Source organism: Lissotriton vulgaris, chromosome 2_2 (genome assembly GCF_964263255.1).
Source record: "Lissotriton vulgaris chromosome 2_2, aLisVul1.2, whole genome shotgun sequence".
In the NCBI taxonomy this organism is placed as follows: domain Eukaryota; kingdom Metazoa; phylum Chordata; class Amphibia; order Caudata; family Salamandridae; genus Lissotriton; species Lissotriton vulgaris.
In genome coordinates this window covers 53438471-53460501 of record NC_141688.1, presented here as the reverse complement: position 1 = coordinate 53460501, position 22031 = coordinate 53438471, and the positions used below count along the sequence as shown (strand labels likewise).

General features: G+C 42.1%; 1 protein-coding gene across 3 annotated transcripts in view; it reads right to left on the bottom strand.

Moving 5' to 3' along the window:
- Window positions 1-1336: 1336 nt before the first annotated feature.
- ISLR (immunoglobulin superfamily containing leucine rich repeat) overlaps window positions 1337-22031 on the bottom strand; it is a 43359-nt gene continuing 22664 nt past the window's right edge. Inside the window, exons 1-3 of one of the 3 annotated variants that reach the window (XM_086959274.1) lie at window positions 14304-14374; window positions 5288-5350; window positions 1337-4581 (exon numbers count right to left, since the gene is read on the bottom strand). In XM_086959274.1, coding sequence (XP_086815400.1) covers window positions 3350-4576 — 1227 coding nt within the window. In that variant the 5' untranslated portion in view covers window positions 4577-4581; window positions 5288-5350; window positions 14304-14374 and the 3' untranslated portion in view covers window positions 1337-3349. Of the gene's footprint in view, window positions 4582-5287; window positions 5351-14303; window positions 14413-22031 lie in introns of those variants that run through there. The other 2 variants (XM_086959275.1, XM_086959273.1) reach the window with 2 other exon arrangements.

The window sequence follows — 22031 nt, the reverse complement described above, 5'->3', positions numbered from 1 at the left end:
TAACACAGACTAGATATAGGGTTTATGCTGTGAGAAGATTAGGTGTGTCAACCTTATATTAGGATAGTGTTACCAATTTTACTGACTTCATCAAATTTCACTTCCTGGACATTATCACACAGAAAGTGATGCAAGACAATCTTCTTGTAATTTTTTTTTTGCTACAATGTTTTTCAGTTGGAAGTATTTTCTCATGCAAATCTACAACTGGCACAACTTTAAATCTCCGTTCATGTTTTTATACTAAAAAACTTTGCAAAGTTCACAATGATTAGAACGTTTTTTAAATGCTGTGTAGATGTAGAGGAGACGCAGCATACTGTTGGTCGAAATTTAAACCCAATTACATAGCTGTGTGACTGTCCAAAAATATCTGTGGACATAGTTCAGGTCAGAATTGTGGTACATTATAAGAGCTCTAGTGAGGTCCTAAACATATTTCTGAGCATACTGCATGAAGAATTGAGGCAACATAGCAGAGCTGAGTCCTTAACCAATTAACAGAAGATTCTACAGGTCAGGAATTGCATTAATTTCCAAAACTGTGCCTGGGAAACCGAAGTGAAGGTGCTGCACAATAAATTAGAAGCCCATTGGCAAGGAACCCAGCACACGAGGCGCACATGCTGGAAGTCACAATAGTGCAGCTTAGGGGGCACCAGAGCTGGGCCTCGGCAGAGTTTGTGGGAGACATAAAAACTCTGCAGAGTTCTGCAAGCAGCGGAGTACAGCGCAAACTGTCGTTCGCGCTGATCTTCCTGCCGCTAGGATAGAAATTCTACCCGAGTGGCAACTCTTGCTCACCAACTTACTGTTGGCAAGCGCGAGTGGGGAAAAACTTTGCTGTGCTACACAGAGCGGATTTTTCTGCACTCCGCGAACTCTGTGGAGCGCGGAGTGCAGTAAAAAAAAAATGAATGAATGAATTCAGATTTCTAGTGCGCACATAGCTGCTCTGAGGCGTCCAAGCGCTAAGCATACCAACTGAAGTTCAAGTTAGAACCAAATTCACTGCCCAGGCCCACCCAGAACATTACTACAGAATCTCTAGAACAGCGGTTCTTAACCTGTGGTCCGAGAACCCGTAGGAGTCCAGGAAGCCTACTCAGATTGTGTGAAGGCCTTGGAAATTAAATAATATTAACAGATTATTAAAGTGTATATAAATAAAGAAGTACAATTGAAGATTTTAAAACTTTCTGTAAATGTGGCGGAAATAGAAATTGAAGGCTAAAATTTAAGATTGTATCCTCAAATTGATTTGTGGGAGCAGTGCAAGTTCAACAAACAGAATATAGCATTGATCATGAGTGGCCTCAAATTAATTTAGAAAAGCTCCATCCTTCTCATTATATTTATTTATTTATTTTGTTTCACATTTGTATTTGACTTAAATAAAACATTTCCTCATTTCCATATTTGTTGAATAAATGCTTGTTTCTGTATTTTCTTGTGTATGGTTTTGCAGTTCATATCATGGAGAATGCTTAGACGGGAGTCCCCGGTTTCTACAAATGACTCAGGGTGGGCCCCTGGATTCCAATAGTGATTCAGCAGTGGCCCACAGACGTCAAAAGGTTAAGAACCACTGCTCTAGAATTTGGCATTGTGTTTTTACCTTCTATTCCTGTATCTTGCGCTCATAGCATGGCCACACTAATCCGGCGAGGAGTGAAAGCGAGGATCATTATGATTTCCCTCTTAAGCAATCACTGCCACGCTTCAAACTTGGCACCTTCAGGGGTGCTGAGAAATTGCAGGTCCTTTTGTATCAACACGCCTGTTACCATGGCAGCGGCAAACCTTTGACCGCCCTCTTGGCTCAGAGAGTCCTGAGATAATCCAAGTGCACCACAGGATACCTGTTTCAGATTCCGAACTTCCGAGCTGAATTGTCCTTTATTTTTTAAAATAATCGCAAAAAGTAAATTTAAAGGAGCAGACACACCTGCAATTTGGAGAGCGGCTCTAATACTTTAGAGACCTATGTCTGATTACCAATAGTTGAGAAAAGGTTGTGGAGCTTGGTTTGCATATCCCAAACATTCTTAAAGGATTGGCTGTTTATGGTAGCAACACTCAGAATGGAAATCTCATTTGCTGCCGTGCACGAAGAGATGCAGGATTTCTAATGCATGCATTATGGAATAGTGAATGTCAATTCCATCATTTGTGAACTATTGGATGTCCATGCCAAGCACTGTGGGATATTTAAAGGCATTGATGTATGCTATAGCATATCCCTTGCTATTGTTATGCTCTGTGTTGCATGAGCACGCTGTCACGAGTTGCAGGATGGCACTTGTTGGGACTAAGAGATGAAGACTTAGACGGGAATTATAGAATGTCTAGTGGTGACCACCAGTTAATTCTAACATGATGGAAAGTTGATGCTTTGATGTTAGATGTCACATAGTGATTTTGAGCATTACAATAAGTCTGATACTGTGCACTGCAGACAGCCTTCTGTCTGGGACACACATTATACTTGGGAAATCTGTGAATTATGGGATGCCTGAGGTCATGACTCTGCACCAAGAAATCTAAGATGGCAAATGCATGCATTTCATGAATGCCCATCACAGATCTGGCACAATCACTGCAAAATACAGGATGTGTTTTGCCACTACTCTGATTTATGTAGTGTCCTTCCCAGGTATAATAAAGTATCTAACACTTGTGCCGAAGATCTCTGTATCCAAATCCAGTCGTTGAGGCATTTCCTCTTGTGTCTGTGTATTTTATGGTGATAGACTTAATTAAAATGCATTACAATTAGTCGGACAAACAGGATGTGTGTTAACAGATGCCTTTGGGAATTAATTTATTATTAAATGTGTGAAGTTTGTCATGCTTTGTGAGAGCTCCCATCATGGCCGAGCATGATCAATTATCCAATGCAGGTTTGCATTACAAGATCGATGCTGTCATTATTAAGTACTATATGACTTTTGATATAATGTATGTGTGTTAAACAATGTCGGATATCGCAATGCAGAGAACGGTGTGTTTGTTATTATTATGAAATATGCAGTGGGTGATGTGATAGTACTTTTTTGGAGGTCATCCGTTGTGGTTGCGTTTGACTGAATGACAAATGTATGGCTCTTACTTCAGGGTGTGTTATTTCTGGGGTTGGTAATACTTGCTGATATTCAGATATGGATTACCAAAATAATTCAAATTCTGTGATGGATCGACTGCCTTTGATATCTCTCAATATTGTTTTGTTGACCAACAAATATCATCTGTATGGTACCTCTATGCACCATATGGTATTTTGACAAATTTACTGTAACTCTCACAGCTTAAGGTTGGTATGAGTACAGAATGAAACAGCTCTTGAAAGTTAAAAAATTAAAATGCATGCTGTGGCCACCAAAATCCAAGTTGAAGCATCCTTCAAAGTCTCTCCTCTGTTCCTCCATGATCCTTCTGGCAAGGAAATAACTAAAATCTCATGATGCTTGAGCCCCCCTGTTGCCTTCCCAGGATGGACTCTCACTCCATAGTGCTGAGTGTCCAGTGACCCGGCAACAGAGACCTCCACTGAAGCCTTGCTGGTTCCCATTTCATTGGTGGCTACACATGAATAGATACCCTGGTGCTTAAGGCTCACGTGGGGAATTAACAGAGTCCTGTTCTGGAAGACCAGGTAGCCATCTGTCCTGTGGTCGACACTGGTGGTATTCACAATCTTTTCCTTGCTTTGCCCGACAGCTGTACAGTCACAAATCTCTTGCTTTGTGGCTTGGAAGATCCACTTGATAGTTGGAGATGGGCTCCCTGTAACATTGCAATGTAACATCAGCCTAAAATCTTCATGCTGCTCAGTTGTGGCCAACGTCGGATTATAACTCACACCTACAGATGGGGATGAGCACTGCAGGTTGGGAGTCTTCCGAAAAGGGATGCCTTTGAGGTTCTTGGGGCTGGAGCAAACAATGGAATCCTGTTGTGCGATACCAATGCGGGTATTATTGGTCCACTCTTTAAGCCACTCCAGGGGGCAGGTGCAGTTAAACAGGTTGTTGTGGATCTGCAGGTTGGACAGAAAGCCCAATGGATCAAATGTTCCCTTGGAAATGGTAGTTAATCTGTTGTTGTTGAGATGCACGGACCGTAGGCTTGTTAAGCCACTGAAAGCGTTTCTTGGAAGAGAGGACAGCCAGTTATTGTCTATCTTCAGGAGATTTAGGTTGGTGAGGTTGACTAGGTCCTCCCAAGGAAAGCTCACAAGCTGGTTGTGGCTCACATCCAAGCTCTTCAACTCTGCCAGGATTGCAAAGGTGCCTTGCTGGACAGCCTTGATCTCATTATGTGCAAGCCACAAAGAAGAGACTCTGGGCACCTCCTCAAAGGAGGACACCGGTAGAAATGTGATCACATTAGCAGAGAGTGTTAGCCTGCTGATGTTGGAAGGTAGCCCAACCGGCACCAGATGGAAGCTGCCATATGCACAGTTAGCAGCAAAACCAGAGTATCTCACAGAGCAAGCGCAGCCTGCAGGGCACCCAGAGATTTCCCTGAAAAAGAGTACGTAGAGGGCCAAGTCTACAGCAAATGCCTGCATCATGTTTCCTGCAGAGGACAAAGGGAAAGAATATTAGCCAGTACAGTTATACTTTTGGAAACTGCAACATAAGCTACATTTCCTTACAGTTTTACTCAAATTGACTATTTGCAGTTGTATAAATCATTTGAATGGGTCTGAATAAGAAATATACTGAGTAGCACATATATACTGTATGTGTATGTGGTGGTAACCCATTTGATTTCCCATAATCCCTCTCTTTGCAAATTTTATCTTTCTTCTTTGTCATTTATTAGCTCCACTAATCCCTCGAGGGACCCCTGTATACTTCAGCCCTGTTAATGTTTCTATTCTCTTCTCTTCCTTTTTAGTTCAGGTCTAACAGCCTATCCTTAGCTAGCTAGAGAACTTTGTATTTTGTCAGCTTACCTCTAATTTGGGCTTCTACAGTCTTTCGTCAACCCCTCAACAACATTCCTTACCTATATACACAATCAATCTCAGACTAGACTTGTTATTTAATGGATTTTCAGTTCATCACCAGTCTTACAATATATTTGGAACAACTGTGGTGTAGATAGCCCTGCAGGGATGTGCAAGTTCTCAGGCCAAGTGCAAAGAGATTTGATTAAATTAGAATTCCAGGGGAAGGAAGGTTATATAGATTTGTGCAAGGGGTTAAGCAGTGGTAAGTCGGGATCAAGCCACTGTTTCTTACCAAATAATTATTAAAAAAGGGACTGAGCCACGTACCCAGGATTCACACACGTAGTTCATTTCAATCTGCAGGATGTTTTGACAGTTTCACAGGTTCGTCTAGGGGCAGGGATAAAGGTTGGCAGTCAGTGTTGGTTAGCATATTGGACAAGACATCTGCACTCACCTAGCTTCAAGTGTGCACCAGGTGCAGGTTTACAACAAGCAACCAATTTGCAAAAATACAAGACCTTGTTCCAAAATTTCTTTGTTCCCCAGCTCATCATTTTCCAATATACATAAAGGGAATTCAATATTCCTGGATAGAAAAGCTGCATCCTTAGACCCAACTAGGGAAGTGGTTGCCTGTGCATTTGCCACCACTCTGCGTGACACCTTCCAATCTGGGTTCAGGAAAGGCTGCTGTACAGAGATTGCAATACTGAATATCATTGATGACCTACGCAGCTCTCTGGATGATGGCCAGGCCTTCCTCCTAGACCTCTCTGCTGCCTTTTATACCTTCAACCATGACATTCTCCTAAACACCCTCTCACAGCGTGCAGACATCAAAGGCACTGTCCTTCAGTGGTTCGCTTCATTCCTGAACCAACGCTCACAGCTAATCATACTAAACAACTCTAACCTTAGTCTCACAAGGAATTCCTCAAGGATCAATCTTGTCTCCGGCATCGTTCAACCTCCACATGGAGCCCCTTGTACTGACCGTCAAACACGCCAGAATTGCCTACCACATCTATGCAGAAGACAGCCAACAATACATTAAAAGATATCCAGCATCTAAACCGCACTCTTTTTATGTTACAATCCTGCTGACCAACAAACATCTTAAGCTCAACCCCAACAAAACAAAACTCATCTTCTTCCTTTCCCATTGATATCTGGCTACACAACCTCACAGCAATAAACTTCAAACTATCCATCTCCAACTCCTTCAAATCTCTTGGGATTACACTTGACAGCAACCTAAACATGAAAGAGCATATCAACTCCTCAGCTAAAGGTGCCTTCTCCATGCGGTATCACCTTAAAAAACTCAAACACTTCATTCCCCTCGAAGACCTAAAGACAATGGTGCGATCCCTAGTCCTCTCCAAGCTGGACTATGGAGAAGCCTCATCCCACTGAAGGCTACGTTCCATGCAGCGGCCAGGCTACTCTCGGGATGAAGTCGCTTAAACCACATTACTCCCACCCTCAAGAATCACACCTGGATACCTATCTAGGCAAGATGTATACTCAAAACTTCCTGTGTAACCCACATGGCTCTCTACACTGAAAAACCAACATACCTCGAAGAGACCCCTTCGAAGCTCTAAAACACTACTCCCAATTCTGCCTAAATTCAAGAAATAAAATTCTTGCACCTGCTCTTTCTCCAGGAACATTCCTAGACTTTTTAACTCTCTGTATAAGGATCTGTGCAACAATCAACCATTCACTCAGTTATGAAAAAAAACTAAACTACTTCTTCTCAATAAATGCCTAAACCCTCCCACCTAAAACATCTGCTTGCCGGATGCTCCTCCCGCACCCCAACCACAGAATTTGGAGCTTCACTACCTCGGAGAACAAACTGTTCTGCTACTCTCCCCATCTCCGCAACACCCTACTATATCTACCTCCAAATTATATCATCCACATATTGTATTAATTATTGTTTTCTTCTTTATATTCTGTTCTATGTATTACTTATGTTTACTCTTATATAACTTGTGTAATTGCTGCTTTGCTAACTTCTTTAAAGCGCTCTGAAACCTTCCGGTCAAGTTTGCGTTATATAAAACTCGATAAATAAATAAGTTAAATTTCCAACTCTAAAAGCAGCATGTGTGAAAATAAATAATTGCTTCTACTGTTGATTGAACTCATAAAATCTTCACTCCTGTTTGCCTGTGACTGTTATTTTTGAAAGCACCTATTTATGTAAAAATAAAAGTATGTACTATATCTCACAAATAGATTTACCTTTTATTTGTTTTAAATATATAAATTATTTTTTCCTGAAATGTATAAAAATGTCAAACAATCTTAAAATAAATTAACATACATACATATGCAAATTGCCCAAAGAAGCAAAGGTGAATTCATATTTATAAAAACATTTTACAAAATAATTAATTAACCAACTAATGAATTGAATGTAAAAATCAAATAGCAATAAAAATCAAAACAAACAGAAAACAATATGTAATACAACAGTATTCACTAAGATTGTAAAAAAATGTTTTTATAAAGTTTACGTGTGGGAAATAATTACATTTGTGGAAATACATATGTGTGGCGGGGGGGAATCAGTATTACTACTTTAACTCCAGTCCAAATAACATTGGGTAGTGCATGTGTTTCGGTGTTCCAGTTTACTGTCTAAACTCCACCCCAACTAAAACTGAGCAAAGTACATATGTTTATGAGAGTCGGATTTACTATTACAACTCCAGTCTAATTAAAACTGGGGAAGTGCATACATTTGGGGATCAGATTTACGATTTCTACTCCAAATTAAGCAAAACTGGGGAAAGTAATGGTTTCTTTCCAACCCAAATTATGGAACCTTGCAGAACGTGTTGATCTATGGGGGATTCAATTTACTGTTCTTGCTCCAAAGTAAGGAAAAGTGGGGTAAGAACTGGATTCTAGGATGTCGGTTAACATATTCTCACCCCAAACTAAGGAAAATTGGGGTACGTTTTGGATTATGGAGGTCAGATTTCTTTTCAAACCCAATAAGCAACATTAAGAAATATGATAGGCTCTTGGATGGGGGAATAGTATTGAGAAGGTGCTCTATTCCAAATCCAAACGAAGCAACATTGGGCTAAGTGTTGAACTTGGGCGGGTGGAATGAGATGGGGTGAAGGGAGGTTATCAAATAAACTATTCCAACTTCAAAATAAATACCATGGGAGAAAATATTTGACTCCGAAGGGATGCAGTTAACTATTTACACTCCAAAATTAGCAGCATTATAGAAAAGAGCACAACGCATTATAAAAATGTATTTATCTAAATATAAATAGCAATACAAATATTGTTAATTTTTGACATCATAAAATCAGAAAGTTAGCACAATAAAATTAGTGAAACATAAAACATTTAAAAGTATTTTAGATGCTTTATGCCACATAGAAGCACAGCGCTTAATCTACGGAGGGTACATGGGGTATTGGCGAAGGCGCATCTTCTTAAGGAGCAGGCTGTGATACTTTCCTTAGATGCTAAAATGGCCTTTGATTTGGTAGAGTGGGAATACCTTTTTGCTGTCCTAACCCGCATGGGCTTCGGGCCCCATTATATGGCATGGGTGCGACTGCTCTACGCCCAGCCGATGGCACAAGTGGTGGCGAACGGACGCATATCCTCGACCTTTCCACTGGGAGGGGAACAAGACAGGGGTGCCCGCTGTCGCCCCTGTTGTTTGCGATAGTACTGGAGCCACTGGCAATCCTGCTCAGATCGACGCCGCTGTTTCGGGGAATCACTTGGCGCGACGGGTGGGAGGACAAGGTCTCCCTGTACGCCGACGACATGTTAGTATACATGACCGGCCCAACTGAAGGGGTCCCCGCCCTATTGGCGATCTGCGATGAACACGGCAGGGCCTCAGGATATACCCTGAACTGGGCCAAGTCTATACTCTATGTACTTACTGGCCCGGCTCCGGTGTTGCCGGCTAACTGTCCTCTCACAGTGACCGCCTCCTCCTTTAAGTACTTAGGTATTTATGTGACGAAGGACGCTAAACAGTTTTATATCGAAAACCTGCAGCCGCCTCTGCAAAGATTGCGTGCTGATGTCCAATACTGGGCGACGCTGCCGCTGACCCTCCTAGGGCGCGCGGCGCTCTACAAAATGATGGCTCTCCCGAGATTTCTGTATGTGCTAGAAAACTCCCCCTATGTGGTTAGCCCGCAGTATTTTAGACGAGTAGCAGCCTTGGTCTCCAGCCTGTTGTGGAGTAATGGTCCGGCGCGAATAGCGCAGGCAAAACTGGTGAAGAGCTGGTACGAGGGGGGTATTGCATTACCTAATCTCCAACTATATTACTGGGCGTCACAGCTTAAAGTTATTAATCATTGGATTCACGTCTCAAGAGACGACCCAGCATATAAGGCAGACTGGTCGCAACTGGGGACTGATGGCATGCTTTCGGTACTGTACAACTACCCGCAGGTGAAGACCCTGCTAGGCCCCACATTCCACACAGCGACAATCTGGCATACGGCACAATCACGCCTAGGGTGGAAGGGTAAAATCACCAGGCTGACACCACTATGGGACACTAAAACACTGGGTAACCTACGGACCTGTCAGGGATTTGCGAGGTGGGACGACATAGGGATCTCGGTAGTTGGGGACCTCTGGGACAAGGGCACAGTTATTCCCTTCCAGCACCTCCAGCAACAATACGGCCTAGGGCCCACTGAAACGTACCGCTATGTACAAATCCGGCATGCATTACTGCGAGCGATCCCACCAGACACCGCACTCCCAGAATCATCGCCACTTGAGGATAGGTTGCTCACCGAATTCATGGAGCAAAAAGCGACCTCACTCACGTACAAAAAATTAATTAACAACATGCCAGATCCCACACACAGACTTAAGGAGAAATGGGTGGACGAACTGGGCGACATGGATGAAACGGAGTGGAATGAGGCATTGGCCTCGCCGAGGGAAGTGGGCATATCAGCCAGATTCCGCCTGGTACAGCTCAAAGTGCTACACCGCACCTACTACACACGCACATTACTCCACAAAATACAGAGGGCGCCACACCCATACTGCCTCAGGGGCTGCGGGGAGGAAGGGACTCTCCTACACACGTTATGGGAATGTCCACAAATCAGGGAACTATGGCGTCAGATTATGCGCACAGTCTCTCAGGCCATCAATGTGTCTGTACTGCCGGAACCTCGTAAATGCCTGCTGAACATCTGGGACCCTACGGCCTTGAGCAGGTATGGACAACTGTGGGTCACCCTAGCAGTGACAGTGGCCAAACGAGACATTGCACAGAGGTGGGGTGCTCCAGACTTGCCGACGGTGGCAGGGTGGATAAGAAATATGGACCTTCTCATGGTTAAGGAGAGAGCAGTGTATGTATTAAGAGCCTGCCCCCGCAAATGGAACCGGGTGTGGATGCCATGGAACGCATATAGGGGTGACCCGTGTGAAGCATTGCCGGAGGGTGAAGACTCAGACTCGGAGGAAGAAGAGGACTAGTGGCTATAGAGGTGCTAACATGAACGGGGGCGGGGCCGGGAGGCGGAGGGCGTGCACCGCCACTCCAAGCGGAATGCTGAATATGTAAGCCTGTGGATAGTATATATGATCGTACACAGATTTTGGTAACATGATGACCATTGTTTGGTTTTTTAGATTTGTTTTCTTTATTCTCATGAGTCCCCGCTCATGCTATGTAAGGGGGAAGTCAGCCTACTGACTTGCAACAGTATGGGCGGGATGGGTGTTAAGAAGAAGGGGTGACACTGGGCCTTGTGATGCATATGTCTGATTATTCACTTTTCACCTGCTGGGCCCTACGTGAACATGATAACTGTTACTACAATCTATGTTAAATCCTTTCCCCGCCCGGGGATCATATTACTGTTATGTTGCTGCAATTGCAAAATGTCGTTATGAATATCTCTTCTAAACTCCTGACAATAAAGAATTTTCAAAAAAAAAAGTATTTTAGATACAATTTAAGAAAAGAACTTAACATAATGTTTGTTCTTATATTTTGATATTTAGCTTCCCAGAATGATATCATGTATGGATAGATTTGTGGTGTTCATGTGCTTGCCCATCTGAAAGATTTGATTTAATGATACAAATTTAAATAAATTTGTATGAAAGACGTTATTGTTACAAATGTGAAATCAATAATAACTTTAAAAAAAGGAAACACTTAAACTATATCAGCTATATAATTAATATTAGCACTATAATTGCATTCTAAAAAAGAAATGTTATATTACTAGCTATTAAGGCGCCCCCGACTCGGAGGGCTATTGCTTTAGGCCTTTCACAATCTCTGTCTTGCGGACTCCTTAACGTTAGGTCGCTTTGTAAGCACCATACTGAGATTGCCTTCCTGATTGAATCCTCAGGGTTGGACGTTCTGTTCTTAACAGAAACGTGGACCCGGGAGGACTGTCTGGTCGAATTAGGATTGGCCTGCCCCCCAGGCTTTAAAATTATTCACACCCCTCGACTGAAGAACAGAGGTGGTGGAATCGGTATCATCTATAGAGAGTCGTTGGGTCTCTTCCAGCTTAAAATCAGCGAGGTTTCGGGCTTCGAATTGATGGGATTTTCCATCAAAGACTTGATAAGAACACAGCTCGCAGGGGTGCTATGCTATCGCCCTCCGGGCTCTGCTCCCTCCCTATCAGACTTTCTTGATCTGATATATGACCTCTCGAATTCTCACTCTAAGCTGCTGGTCCTGGGGGACTTCAATCTTTGGCAGGGTGGACCTCTGGATGGGGCGTTCACGACACTGTCAAGCTTTTGGTGACATTCAGCTGCAGCAACTGGTAGGCTCTGCGACTCACAGAGGAGGTCACGTCTTGGACCTGATTTTCGCTGACACTCAATCAGTAGTGGTCAACGATATTTTACGCCAATGCTGGACTGATCATGCACTGGTGGCCTTCTCCCTTTGTATAGAGGTTTACCCCATGGAAGCTGCCGTGGTAGGAGTTTCGAAACTGGGTAGACCTTGGTCTCGACTCTCCAAGTCATCTTCACCACCTGCATTGTTACCAGCCAACTTTTGTCTGAGCAACTCGGTGGAGGAAAGCTATCTTTCCTTATGTCAGTCTCTCACTGACTCGTTGGATAAGCTGGTGCCTCTTCGTAGGTCTCGAGGGAGAGTGAACCGTGCCTTTCCCTGGTACACGGAAGAGCTACGACTGCTTAAGCTGAGCTGCAAACGTGCTGAGCGTGCGTGGAGGAAGCAGTACTTGCCATCGGCAAAGGCCTCGTTTAGGCTCGCACTGCAGGGCTATAAGGCGCAGATCAAGTTGGCTAAGGCGGCCTTTCTGGAATCCACCTTGAATAAGGCGCCTAATAAATCTCAAGCCCTGTTCAAAATTGTCAGGGACTTGTCTCACCCAGTGTGTGTGGCCAACACGGTCGTGGCGTCGCAGGCCCTGTGCGACGCACTGGCCGGTGCCTTTGAGGAGAAGACTGCAAAGATCCTAGAGGGCTTAAAAAACCCTCTGCCCGCCGCCCTCGGTCTGGGAGCTCCGGTTAGCCCGCTCAGTCGACCCCGGCCAGTCGGGCTTTGTCCTGGCGCGGGAGCTCCGAACGGGTCACCCAGTCGACCCCAGCCGATTGGTGCAGCTCTTATACAGGGTACCCTTGGAGTGGGAGCTCCGGGTGGTCCGCCCAGTCGACCCCAGACGGGCACATCTGGCCCTAATCTGGGAGCTCCGGACGGAACACCCAGTCGACCCCAGCTGAGTGACCCAGGTCTTTGCTTGGGAGCTCCGGAGATCTCATCCAGTCGACCCCAACTAAGACGGTTTCCCTGTCCCTCTTATGAGGAATTTTGCAGCTTGGCACACACGGTCGCCTCGGGCTCCCCGCTCGACCCATTACCTCCCAAATTTTGGAAGGTCTTCCACGCAGAACTCTTTCCGCCTTTGCATGCCATCTGTCTCCAGTCCCTGGAGCTGGCCTGGGTTCCTGATTGCTGGAAGTTAGCAGTAGTGTCACCTCTGCTTAAGAAGCCAACGTTAGACCCTGCCTGCCTCTCCAACTACAGGCCAATCTCCCTGCTCCCATTTCCTATTAAGATCATGGAAAAATGGGTGACCCGCTCGCTCTCAGGCTTTCTGGAGAACATCGGTTGGTTTGATGAGGCACAGTTTGGCTTCCGCCCCGGGCACGGGACGGAGTCAGCACTGGTAACCGTACTGGACAACCTTTCGTACGCGTGTCGACAGTGGTCGGGCAGCCTTTTTAGTGCTGCTTGACATGTCGGCCGCGTTCGAAATGGTCTGCCATCAAACCCTTGTCAGAAGACTGGAGGAGTGCGGGGTCACAGAGAGTGCAAGAGATTGGCTGGCTTCTTATCTGGGTAGCCGGCAACAGCTGGTTTCGCTTCCTCCATTCCGCTCTGAGCCAAGGAAAGTTGGACAGGGGGTTCCACAGGGCTCGGCCATCAGCCCTATACTTTTTAATCTGTATCTTCGCCCCCTGGTCCAGCTTATAAAATCTTTTGGTGTCTCGGCATTTAATTATGCCGACGACACCCAGCTGGTCCTTTCTCTGGAAGGAAACAACGCGGTCTCGCTGGAGACATTTCATCGCTGTAAGGCAGCCACAGCGGATTGGCTACGGGCCAACTCCCTCCAATTTAACAGCTGTAAGACGGAGGTGCTCCACTGTTCCGGTGACCGATTTCCGCGGGTTCTTCCAGAGAACTTCTGGCTCACCACCTTTCCTGAACCAGTAGCGGCGGCGGAATCAGCTCACAACTTGGGGGTAATCTTCGGCCCAAATCTACAGCTTGACTTGCACGTAAACAAAACCATCTTTACGTGCATGATGCTGTTACGCATGTTGCGTAAAGTTCTGCCCCTTCTCCCCGCCCAGGCCAGGCCAGAGGTAGTCCGCAGCACTATTCTAAGTCGTTTAGATTACTGCAATGCACTACTTCTGGAGGCCCCAAAAAATCTGGTGGGGAAGCTACAACGGGTGTAGAACATGGCCGCCAAGTTGGCTCTCTCGCGTTCCAGGTCTAGCTCTTCCACTCTTGCTTTAAGAGACCTGCACTGGCTCCCGGTGCATCTGCGAGTGGTGTATAAGGCCGCGTGTCTGGTGTTTAAGGCAGTACACCAACAGGGCCCAGTATCACTACGTGACATGTTTGCTCGGTACTCTGCCTCGCGGCCCCTTCGCTCATCTTCGGCTAACTTGTTGGTGGTCCCGAGGTTCCAGAGAGTTAGGATGGGTGGCCGCTCATTTAGTGTTGCAGCGGCCAGACTTTGGAACTCCCTGCCTCTCTCTCTGAGAAGCCATAAGGACTACCTACCATTTAGGAAAGCGCTGAAAACGCATCTGTTTCCGAAAATTGCCTGAGCAGCGAGTAGTGTAATCGTCCCGAAGTTCAAGCGCCAGGATGCCCTCTGGGTGACAGGTTGCGCTCTACAAGTATACAAATAAATAAATAAATAATTCAAAAAATGTTTTTATGTTTTAAAAAAATACATAATTTAGAAAAACAAATTTCAACAGGATCTGAAAAGTATTTATTAAACAAACATGTATTAAAATTGGCACATATTAGAAATTATTGAACAAAATACTTCAAAATCCCAACCCCCCGAAAAACATTACAATTACAAATTATATTTAAAAAAAACCAAAGAGGTTGATAAAATTAAACTCCAACAAAATCAACAGAATTAAAAGCATTTATTAAAAAACAGTAACCAAATAAATTAAACTTTATTAAAGTAAAACAGGTAAAACTCCATGGCATTACAGTAATAGCCATTTAAAACTACTGTCGATCTTCAAAACATTGATATACTAGTACCCACGATAATAAGTATCATCAATATTCTGCCACCAATGTGCAGAATTCACACCCACCTTGTCTAAGTTCTTTATGGTAGCAAGTAGACCTTGCCTGATGTGGCTAGCCAAACCTTAGTCAGCGGTAATTGGAAGGGACTGTCCTCTGCGTCTTTTCTCACAGTGTTAGTGGAGAGAGACAATCAACTTTGCAGTCTGAATTATGCTTTACACAGCAGGTCATTGGGAGCCCTAATCCGAGAGTGGTATCTAACTACAGCACTAAAGTAAACTACTGAAAACTGATGTTTTCAAATTTACCTCTCAATAAACTGACAAAAGTAAAAGGAGTCAAGAAGATCAAAGGACCACAGACTATGCTGATAAACACATTCAACACTCCCTCACAATTAAAACAATAATGGTTTCACTACCAGGGAAACACCATACTAACATCATATGCAAGATATTTTAGCATGAACAGAGAAGATAATACACATAAGTTCCAGGAATTTCTTCTGCATCTAACCACGTCTGGTTGAAGCTCGTACCCCATTATGAGTAGAACTAAGTCTAATCCAACTGCGTCAGCATCATGGTGTACAGCCAATCTTCTTTGTTTAGTTCTGAGGTATTACATCTATCACTCCTGATGATCCTACCTATTAGTAAGATTTGATTTTATAGTACCCCATATACCGGAGGTCTGGCAGTCACCTGCATTAGTGTGGCATATGTCTCTGTTCTGTTACAAACCGAGATACATTATGCAACCAATTTTTTGCTGTGGTGCAGGACCCCTCTTCCATTTCACAGCCCCCAACTCCTTGCTTAGTGATAAGAGTAATGCCGTTAGTATTCTTATCCCCTTGGGCACATTGGCCACTCATCCCAGTAATGCTATTTTAGGGTGCATTGGTAATACATACTCAACGGTGTCCAATATTCTAGTTCTAACCTGCACCTAATATGCATTTACAGCATGGTACTGCTATACAGGTGCATGGAATCCACCAAAGAGTGGCCACACCACAGGCACGCTGGGCCGTATGAGGAGTTTATCTTATATAGATATTTAGGTGTGTAATAAAATCTAGGTAGGAATTTAGAGTATTAGTATGTCTACTATTCACTGAAACCCTGGCCATTTGTATGCAACAATTCCAACACCCATTAGTCACAGCTCCATCTTTATGTCTGTCCCACAGTCATTTGCTCCTGACACACACAGCTCAGTGGTCGTGGAATGCAGACAATAAACCCAGGGGTATGTCTTCTCGGTCAATATTAGTTTTGTTAAAGGAGGGAATTCATTTGTCTAATTTGGGAAGTTTGAACATGTCACCCTAAGTATATGTCATTGTTAAAAATGCCTCCTTTTTTGCTTGGCCACTCCCATTTTGTTGATAGATGTTGTTGCTTGTCCCTGTTTGTTTGCACACTGGGTCACTACTGTCCAGTATCCAGTGTATGTGTTCTGACCCGTAAAATCATGTCAAATTTCTATATACCTAATTGACATATTTAACTCGCCTACAAGACTTTGTAAATGGTACAACAGTGTACCAGGGCCAGTATATTAAATATTACTAGTTGACTGCAGCATAAATTGTGCCACCACTACAGTAGCTTAGTAAAACATGTCTCCAGGACTGCCCCTGCCGACTGGGTATCCAGTTTTAAAACTGTCCATTCGACCTGGCAAAATAAACCTTTTGCCAGGCCTAAACCTTCATTTTTGATACTTCTAAATCACCCCAAGGTAGGCCCCAAATGATCAATAGGCCAGGGTACTTGGTATTTAAAATGTAGGACATTTATATTCAATGTTTTACACGTCCTGGCAGTAAAAAACCTTCAAAGTTGTTTTTCACTGCTGTAATGTTGCCTCAACCACAGGAAATACTGGGTTGCATTTTAACACATTATAATGCTTAACGTCAGTTTAGGAATAGTGAGAAACATAATTCAAGGACTCATTTTAATGGTAATCTAAAATTCAATGTAATGGTCAAGCCAGATTGCAGATTACTATTTTGTAAATGATACTTTTAGAAAGTTGTCATTTTCCTTCCTGAGCTAAATGTGCCTTTCTGCCAGTTAAGTGCCACTTGACTGTTGATGGCTCCCCTGTGGTGAAATGTGTATTTCTCCCAGACAATGGAGAAAGGGCTAGGGTTTGGGTTTGGGAAGATATTTCTCCCTGACAAGATGGTCATGTGGGCTGTGCCCAGGAACTTTGTCAACTTCAAAGGATGCCTTCTCTGACACAAGTAGATGTAGTTCACGTCTGGGTGTGTCCCTTTTATTGTCCTGCTAGCCAGACATGCACCAATTGCAGTGCGAGTGGAGTTGTCCATGGAACTGGTTTGGAGTGATGACAAGGGATGGTTTGCCATTATCATAGCTACACCTACAGGGGAGAAAATAGGAGCTCTAAACAGGGAAAGAAAGGTTCTGCCATCTGCTCTTGAAACAATATTGTCTCTTACATAATATTGTCTGTCAGCATATATTTTCATTTTCTGTTTGCGACCAAAGTCCATAGTTTGAATGTTTCCTTCATTCTTGGTTCAGAGGTTGGTCTTTTGGGCAGCTTGGTCTTCATGGCTTTTCCAAGCATGAGAACGGCAGGGATTTGCCCTGTCATTGAGTGAGGGGTCCAATGGTAAGCTCGAAGAGTAGCATTCAAAACACCTTTGAGGTTAAGATTCTCCAATGCAGCACACTGAACAGCTTTCTTTAGATTATTCACCGATCTACCAGACCATTGGCCTAGGACCTAGGGCCTAATATGAGTGTTTTTTTGATGCTTTATATTGAGATGATTTAGAAAGTCTTTGAATGTTTGACTATTAAAAGGTGGGTTGTTGTCAGACTTCAAGATTGCAGGTACACTCCATGTCGCAAAGATACCATCTAACTTTTGAATAACCTTTTCATGTACAGTTGATAAAAGATCTTCTTTTTTTTAGTTTATTGAAATCAAGAAATCAGCAGTATAATTAGCATAATAAATCTCAGTTAACAGAGAGGTTATAAAAAGAAAAGAGAAATTCAACGATTACAATAAACATGCTGTACGTCAGTCACAAAAATTGAAGAAGAACAAGACGCGAAGTTAACACTGTGAGCACAGGAATATTTAGGAAAGAAATATTACAATAAAAATATACAAGCATGAACAGCAATATCTTACATTTTAAGAAAAATACAACATAGTGTATTCAAGGTGGTGTCCGGACTTCGTCTGATGTATTTATGTTACCAGTAGAAACCATTGAGGAAGCAAACCGGGATAAGTACATGGTGATTGGAAGCCATAAAAGGTCTTTTTTAATTGCCAAAGATATAGGGGTGACAAAATTGGTGTCAAGTCTTTGATGAAAACACACAGCATTCCACCCAGCTTTAAAAGTGACTTAATCCTCTTGTTTCCAGTTGGAGGTTATTAAATGTAAAGCTACAGCAAATATTAAATCTAACAACTTGAAATTTGATGGAGATTGAGGCCATTGAGGTGACAATGAGCCTAAGAAAATGTTGGGTAAAGAAAAGGAAATATTAACTCTGAATATCTTTGTGATTTGGGACCACACTGGGTGCCAAAACTGAGAGATAGTAGGACAGTCAAATAGCATGTATTTTAAGTCAGCAACTGAGCAGGAACAAAACCAACAGGTAGATGGAGTGTTAGACGATACGGAGGCTAAAGTTGCAGGGGACATTAATAAACGTTGCTAAACAAAATAAAGGGTTTGAGTGGTATTAGCAGCTCTTGAAGTCTTGTGAATCTTAAGCCACAATTTGTCCCAGACGGAGGTCAGCCAACATTGTGATAAATCTTTCTGCAAAGCCAACTCAGTCTTCGACTCAAAGTCTATCCAAAGGTAATAGTAAACTTTTGTAAAGAGAAGATGCAGAAGGGGAAGTATCTAATAAAGGGAAAAATGTAGAGCAAGTTATAGGAAGATTGGGAGTCTTTGGGAGTCTAAGGAGATATTGATTAAGGGAGGGAAGTAAAAGATTGTATTGTGATGTAAAAGAGGGAGGGAGAGAATATTTAGTCTGAAGATCAGTGAAGGATAGAGGATCATTATTGGTCAAGAGTTGGGAAATCCAAAGTAAACACCTGGATATCCAGGATGTCCAATAAATAGTACAATTATTGATACATAGTAATTTATTTTGCCACATGGGATGTTGAGAGAGAGAAGTGAGAGAGGGATAAGAAGATAGCAGAAGAGAAGTTGAGAGTTTACGAGTGTAAAAACAGCAGAGAGGCACAAGGAAGATATATTATTAGTGAAGGCAAGAGCTTCCTGAAAGGTAAAAGGGGAGGTGAGAAATTTCCCTCTAGATATTCATACTGGAGGTTGTGTAGAGGGGTTAGTGGAAAGCCAGTGAGAGGCTTGTTTTAGGGAAAAAGAATAATGGTAAGATTTGAAGTCAGGAAATTTAAGGCCTCCTTTAGGTTTGTCTTTTTTTTAGAGAGGACAAGGCTATTGGAGGTTTGTTTTTTCCAAAGGAACTTTACTAAAAGAGAATCAATATTCTTAAAATAGCATCTGTAATTCGCACAGGAATCATAGCGAGAGTATATAGGTTGAGAGGGGTAAGCATCATCTTAATCGAATCTAATCGTCCCCACCAAAAGAGAAAGAGAGGGTACCAATGTGTAATAGTGTCATTCAATGTTGTAAGAATGTGGTCAAAATTTAATTTTAAAGTTGTGGAGGTAGTCAAGGAGAACCAGAGACCTAAATATTTTTACTTGGAAGGTTGCTATGAATAAAGTAATGCTTCACATAAAACATTGAGAGGTAAAACTTCACATTTATCCAGTGTAAGGTGGTAACCTGATAAGTGAGAAAATATATCAACCTGATGAAGAAAAGGAGGAAGAGAAGTAGCTGGGTTGGAACAATATAAGAGGATGTAGTCCACGTAAACAGATATTTGGACTTGGTGTGGGTCTAGTTGGAAACCAGAAATCTGGCCATCTTGTCTAATTTTTTGTGAGAAAGGGATCTAATGCCACTACAAACAATAAAGGTGTTAAGGAACATCCTTGTCTTACCCCTCTAGAGAGAGAAAAATCTGAAATGTTGTCATTAATAAAGACAGAAGCTGTAGGACCTGAATACAGTAAGGAGATGAAGGAGATCAGTTTAGGGGGGAAAATCAATCCATTTTAAAGCATGAAACATAAAATCCCATCCTATCCTGTCAAATGCTTTCTCTGCATCTAAAGCTATAGTGGGAATAAGATAATCTAGGGAAGAAGCCTTGCTAAGGAAATTAAAGAAGACTCTAGAATTATCAGAGGTAGAGGCGACCCTTTACAAAGCCAGATTGTTCAGGTCCGATAAGCTCCGGTAGGATAGGATCAATGCGAAGTGCTAGAATTTTAGCAAAAATCTTATAATCAGTATTAACTAAAGAAATTGGACAGTAATTTTTACAAAAGGAAGTGTCTTTTGGAATTAAGCATATCATGGTGTCTTGAAAAGTGCCTTGAGAGGAGACGTTTGCAATATAGGAATTAAATAGAAGTAGAAGATGTGGCAAAAGAAGTTTAGCAAAATGTTCATAGAACTCTACAGTAAGATGAAAGGTCTTCTACCATTTGAAAACTGGAGGATTCATCAACAATGATTAGATAATGATGTCCATTATCAAGAGGACCGAAGAAATCAATCGCAATTCTCTCCCATGCATGATGTGGCTATTCTCACATATCAAAGGGTGCTGAATGACTTGAGATGGATCACTGAAATAATATCGAGAGACAGAATATCGACCATCAAGAATATCGTTGACAAAATATCGACTGACAAAATATCGAGTTTCTATCTACAAACAGGTAAGTACAAAAATATTGAGTTAAAAATATTGTTTACAAAAATATAGTTTTAAAAAATATCGACTTTTCTAAAAACAATGTTAAATTAAATTAATATTAAAAAGTAATTACTAAAATATACTTTAAAATACTTAAATTAACTAATAATTATTGAAAGTAAAAAAATTAAAAAATGTAATTCATATTTCTTAAAACATATATATATATATATAGTAACAAAATATAATTAAAAAATAGCCAATATTATTAACGTACAATAACAAAAGTGTAAAATTACTATTCCCACTCCAAAGAGTGCAAGCATAGGGTAAGCGTTGGATAGCGTAGGGGTTAAAATTACTATTCCCACTCCAGTGGGTGCAACAGTAGGGAAAGCGTTGGATAGCGTAGGGGTAAAAATTACTATTCCCACTCCAAAGAGTGGAACAGTAGGGAAAGCGTTGGATAGCGTAGGGGTTAAAATTACTATTCCCACTCCAGTGAGTGCAACAGTAGGGAAAGGGTTGGATAGCGTAGGGGTTTAAATTACTATTCCCACTCCAGTGGGTGTAACAATAGGGAAAACGCTGGATAGCGTAGAGGTAAAATTTACTATTCCCACTCCTGTGGGTGCAACAGTAGGGAAAGCGTTGGATAGCATAAGGGTAAAAATTACTATTCCCACTCCAAAGAGTGCAACAGTAGGGAAAGCGTTGGATAGCGTAAGGGTAAAAATTACTATTCCCACTCCAGTGAGTGCAACAGTAGAGAAAGCGTTGGATAGCGTAGGGGTTAAAATTACTATTCCCACTCCCGTGGGTGCAACAGTAGGGAAAGCGTTGGATAGCGTAGGGGTAAAAATTACTATTCCCACTCCAAAGAGTGCAACAGTAGGGAAAGCGTTGGATAGCGTAGGGGTTAAAATTACTATTCCCACTCCAGTGGGTGCAACAGTAGGGAAAGCGTTGGATAGCGTAGGGGTTAAAATTTCTATTCCCACTCCAGTGTGTGCAACAGTAGGGAAAGCGTTGGATAGCGTAGGGGTTAAATTTACTATTCCCACTATAGAGAATACAACATTAGGGAAAGTAAATATTTCATATATTATTCAAAAATCTATAAATTAATATCTATTAATAATTAATTAAAAATAAATACAAATGTTATCTAATATAATAATTAATATTTTAAAAGTAATAATTAACAATAATTTCAATTAATACAAATTAAACATTAACAATTAATTATTTAATAATTAAAAATTATTTTACTATTTTTTCCAAATAAATAAATTTTAATTAAATGTATTATTTGATTAATTATTAATAAAATACTTTCCACCCTATTGCCCTATAAACCCACAACCCGCTATAGAAATTAAATTAGTAAAATTTACAT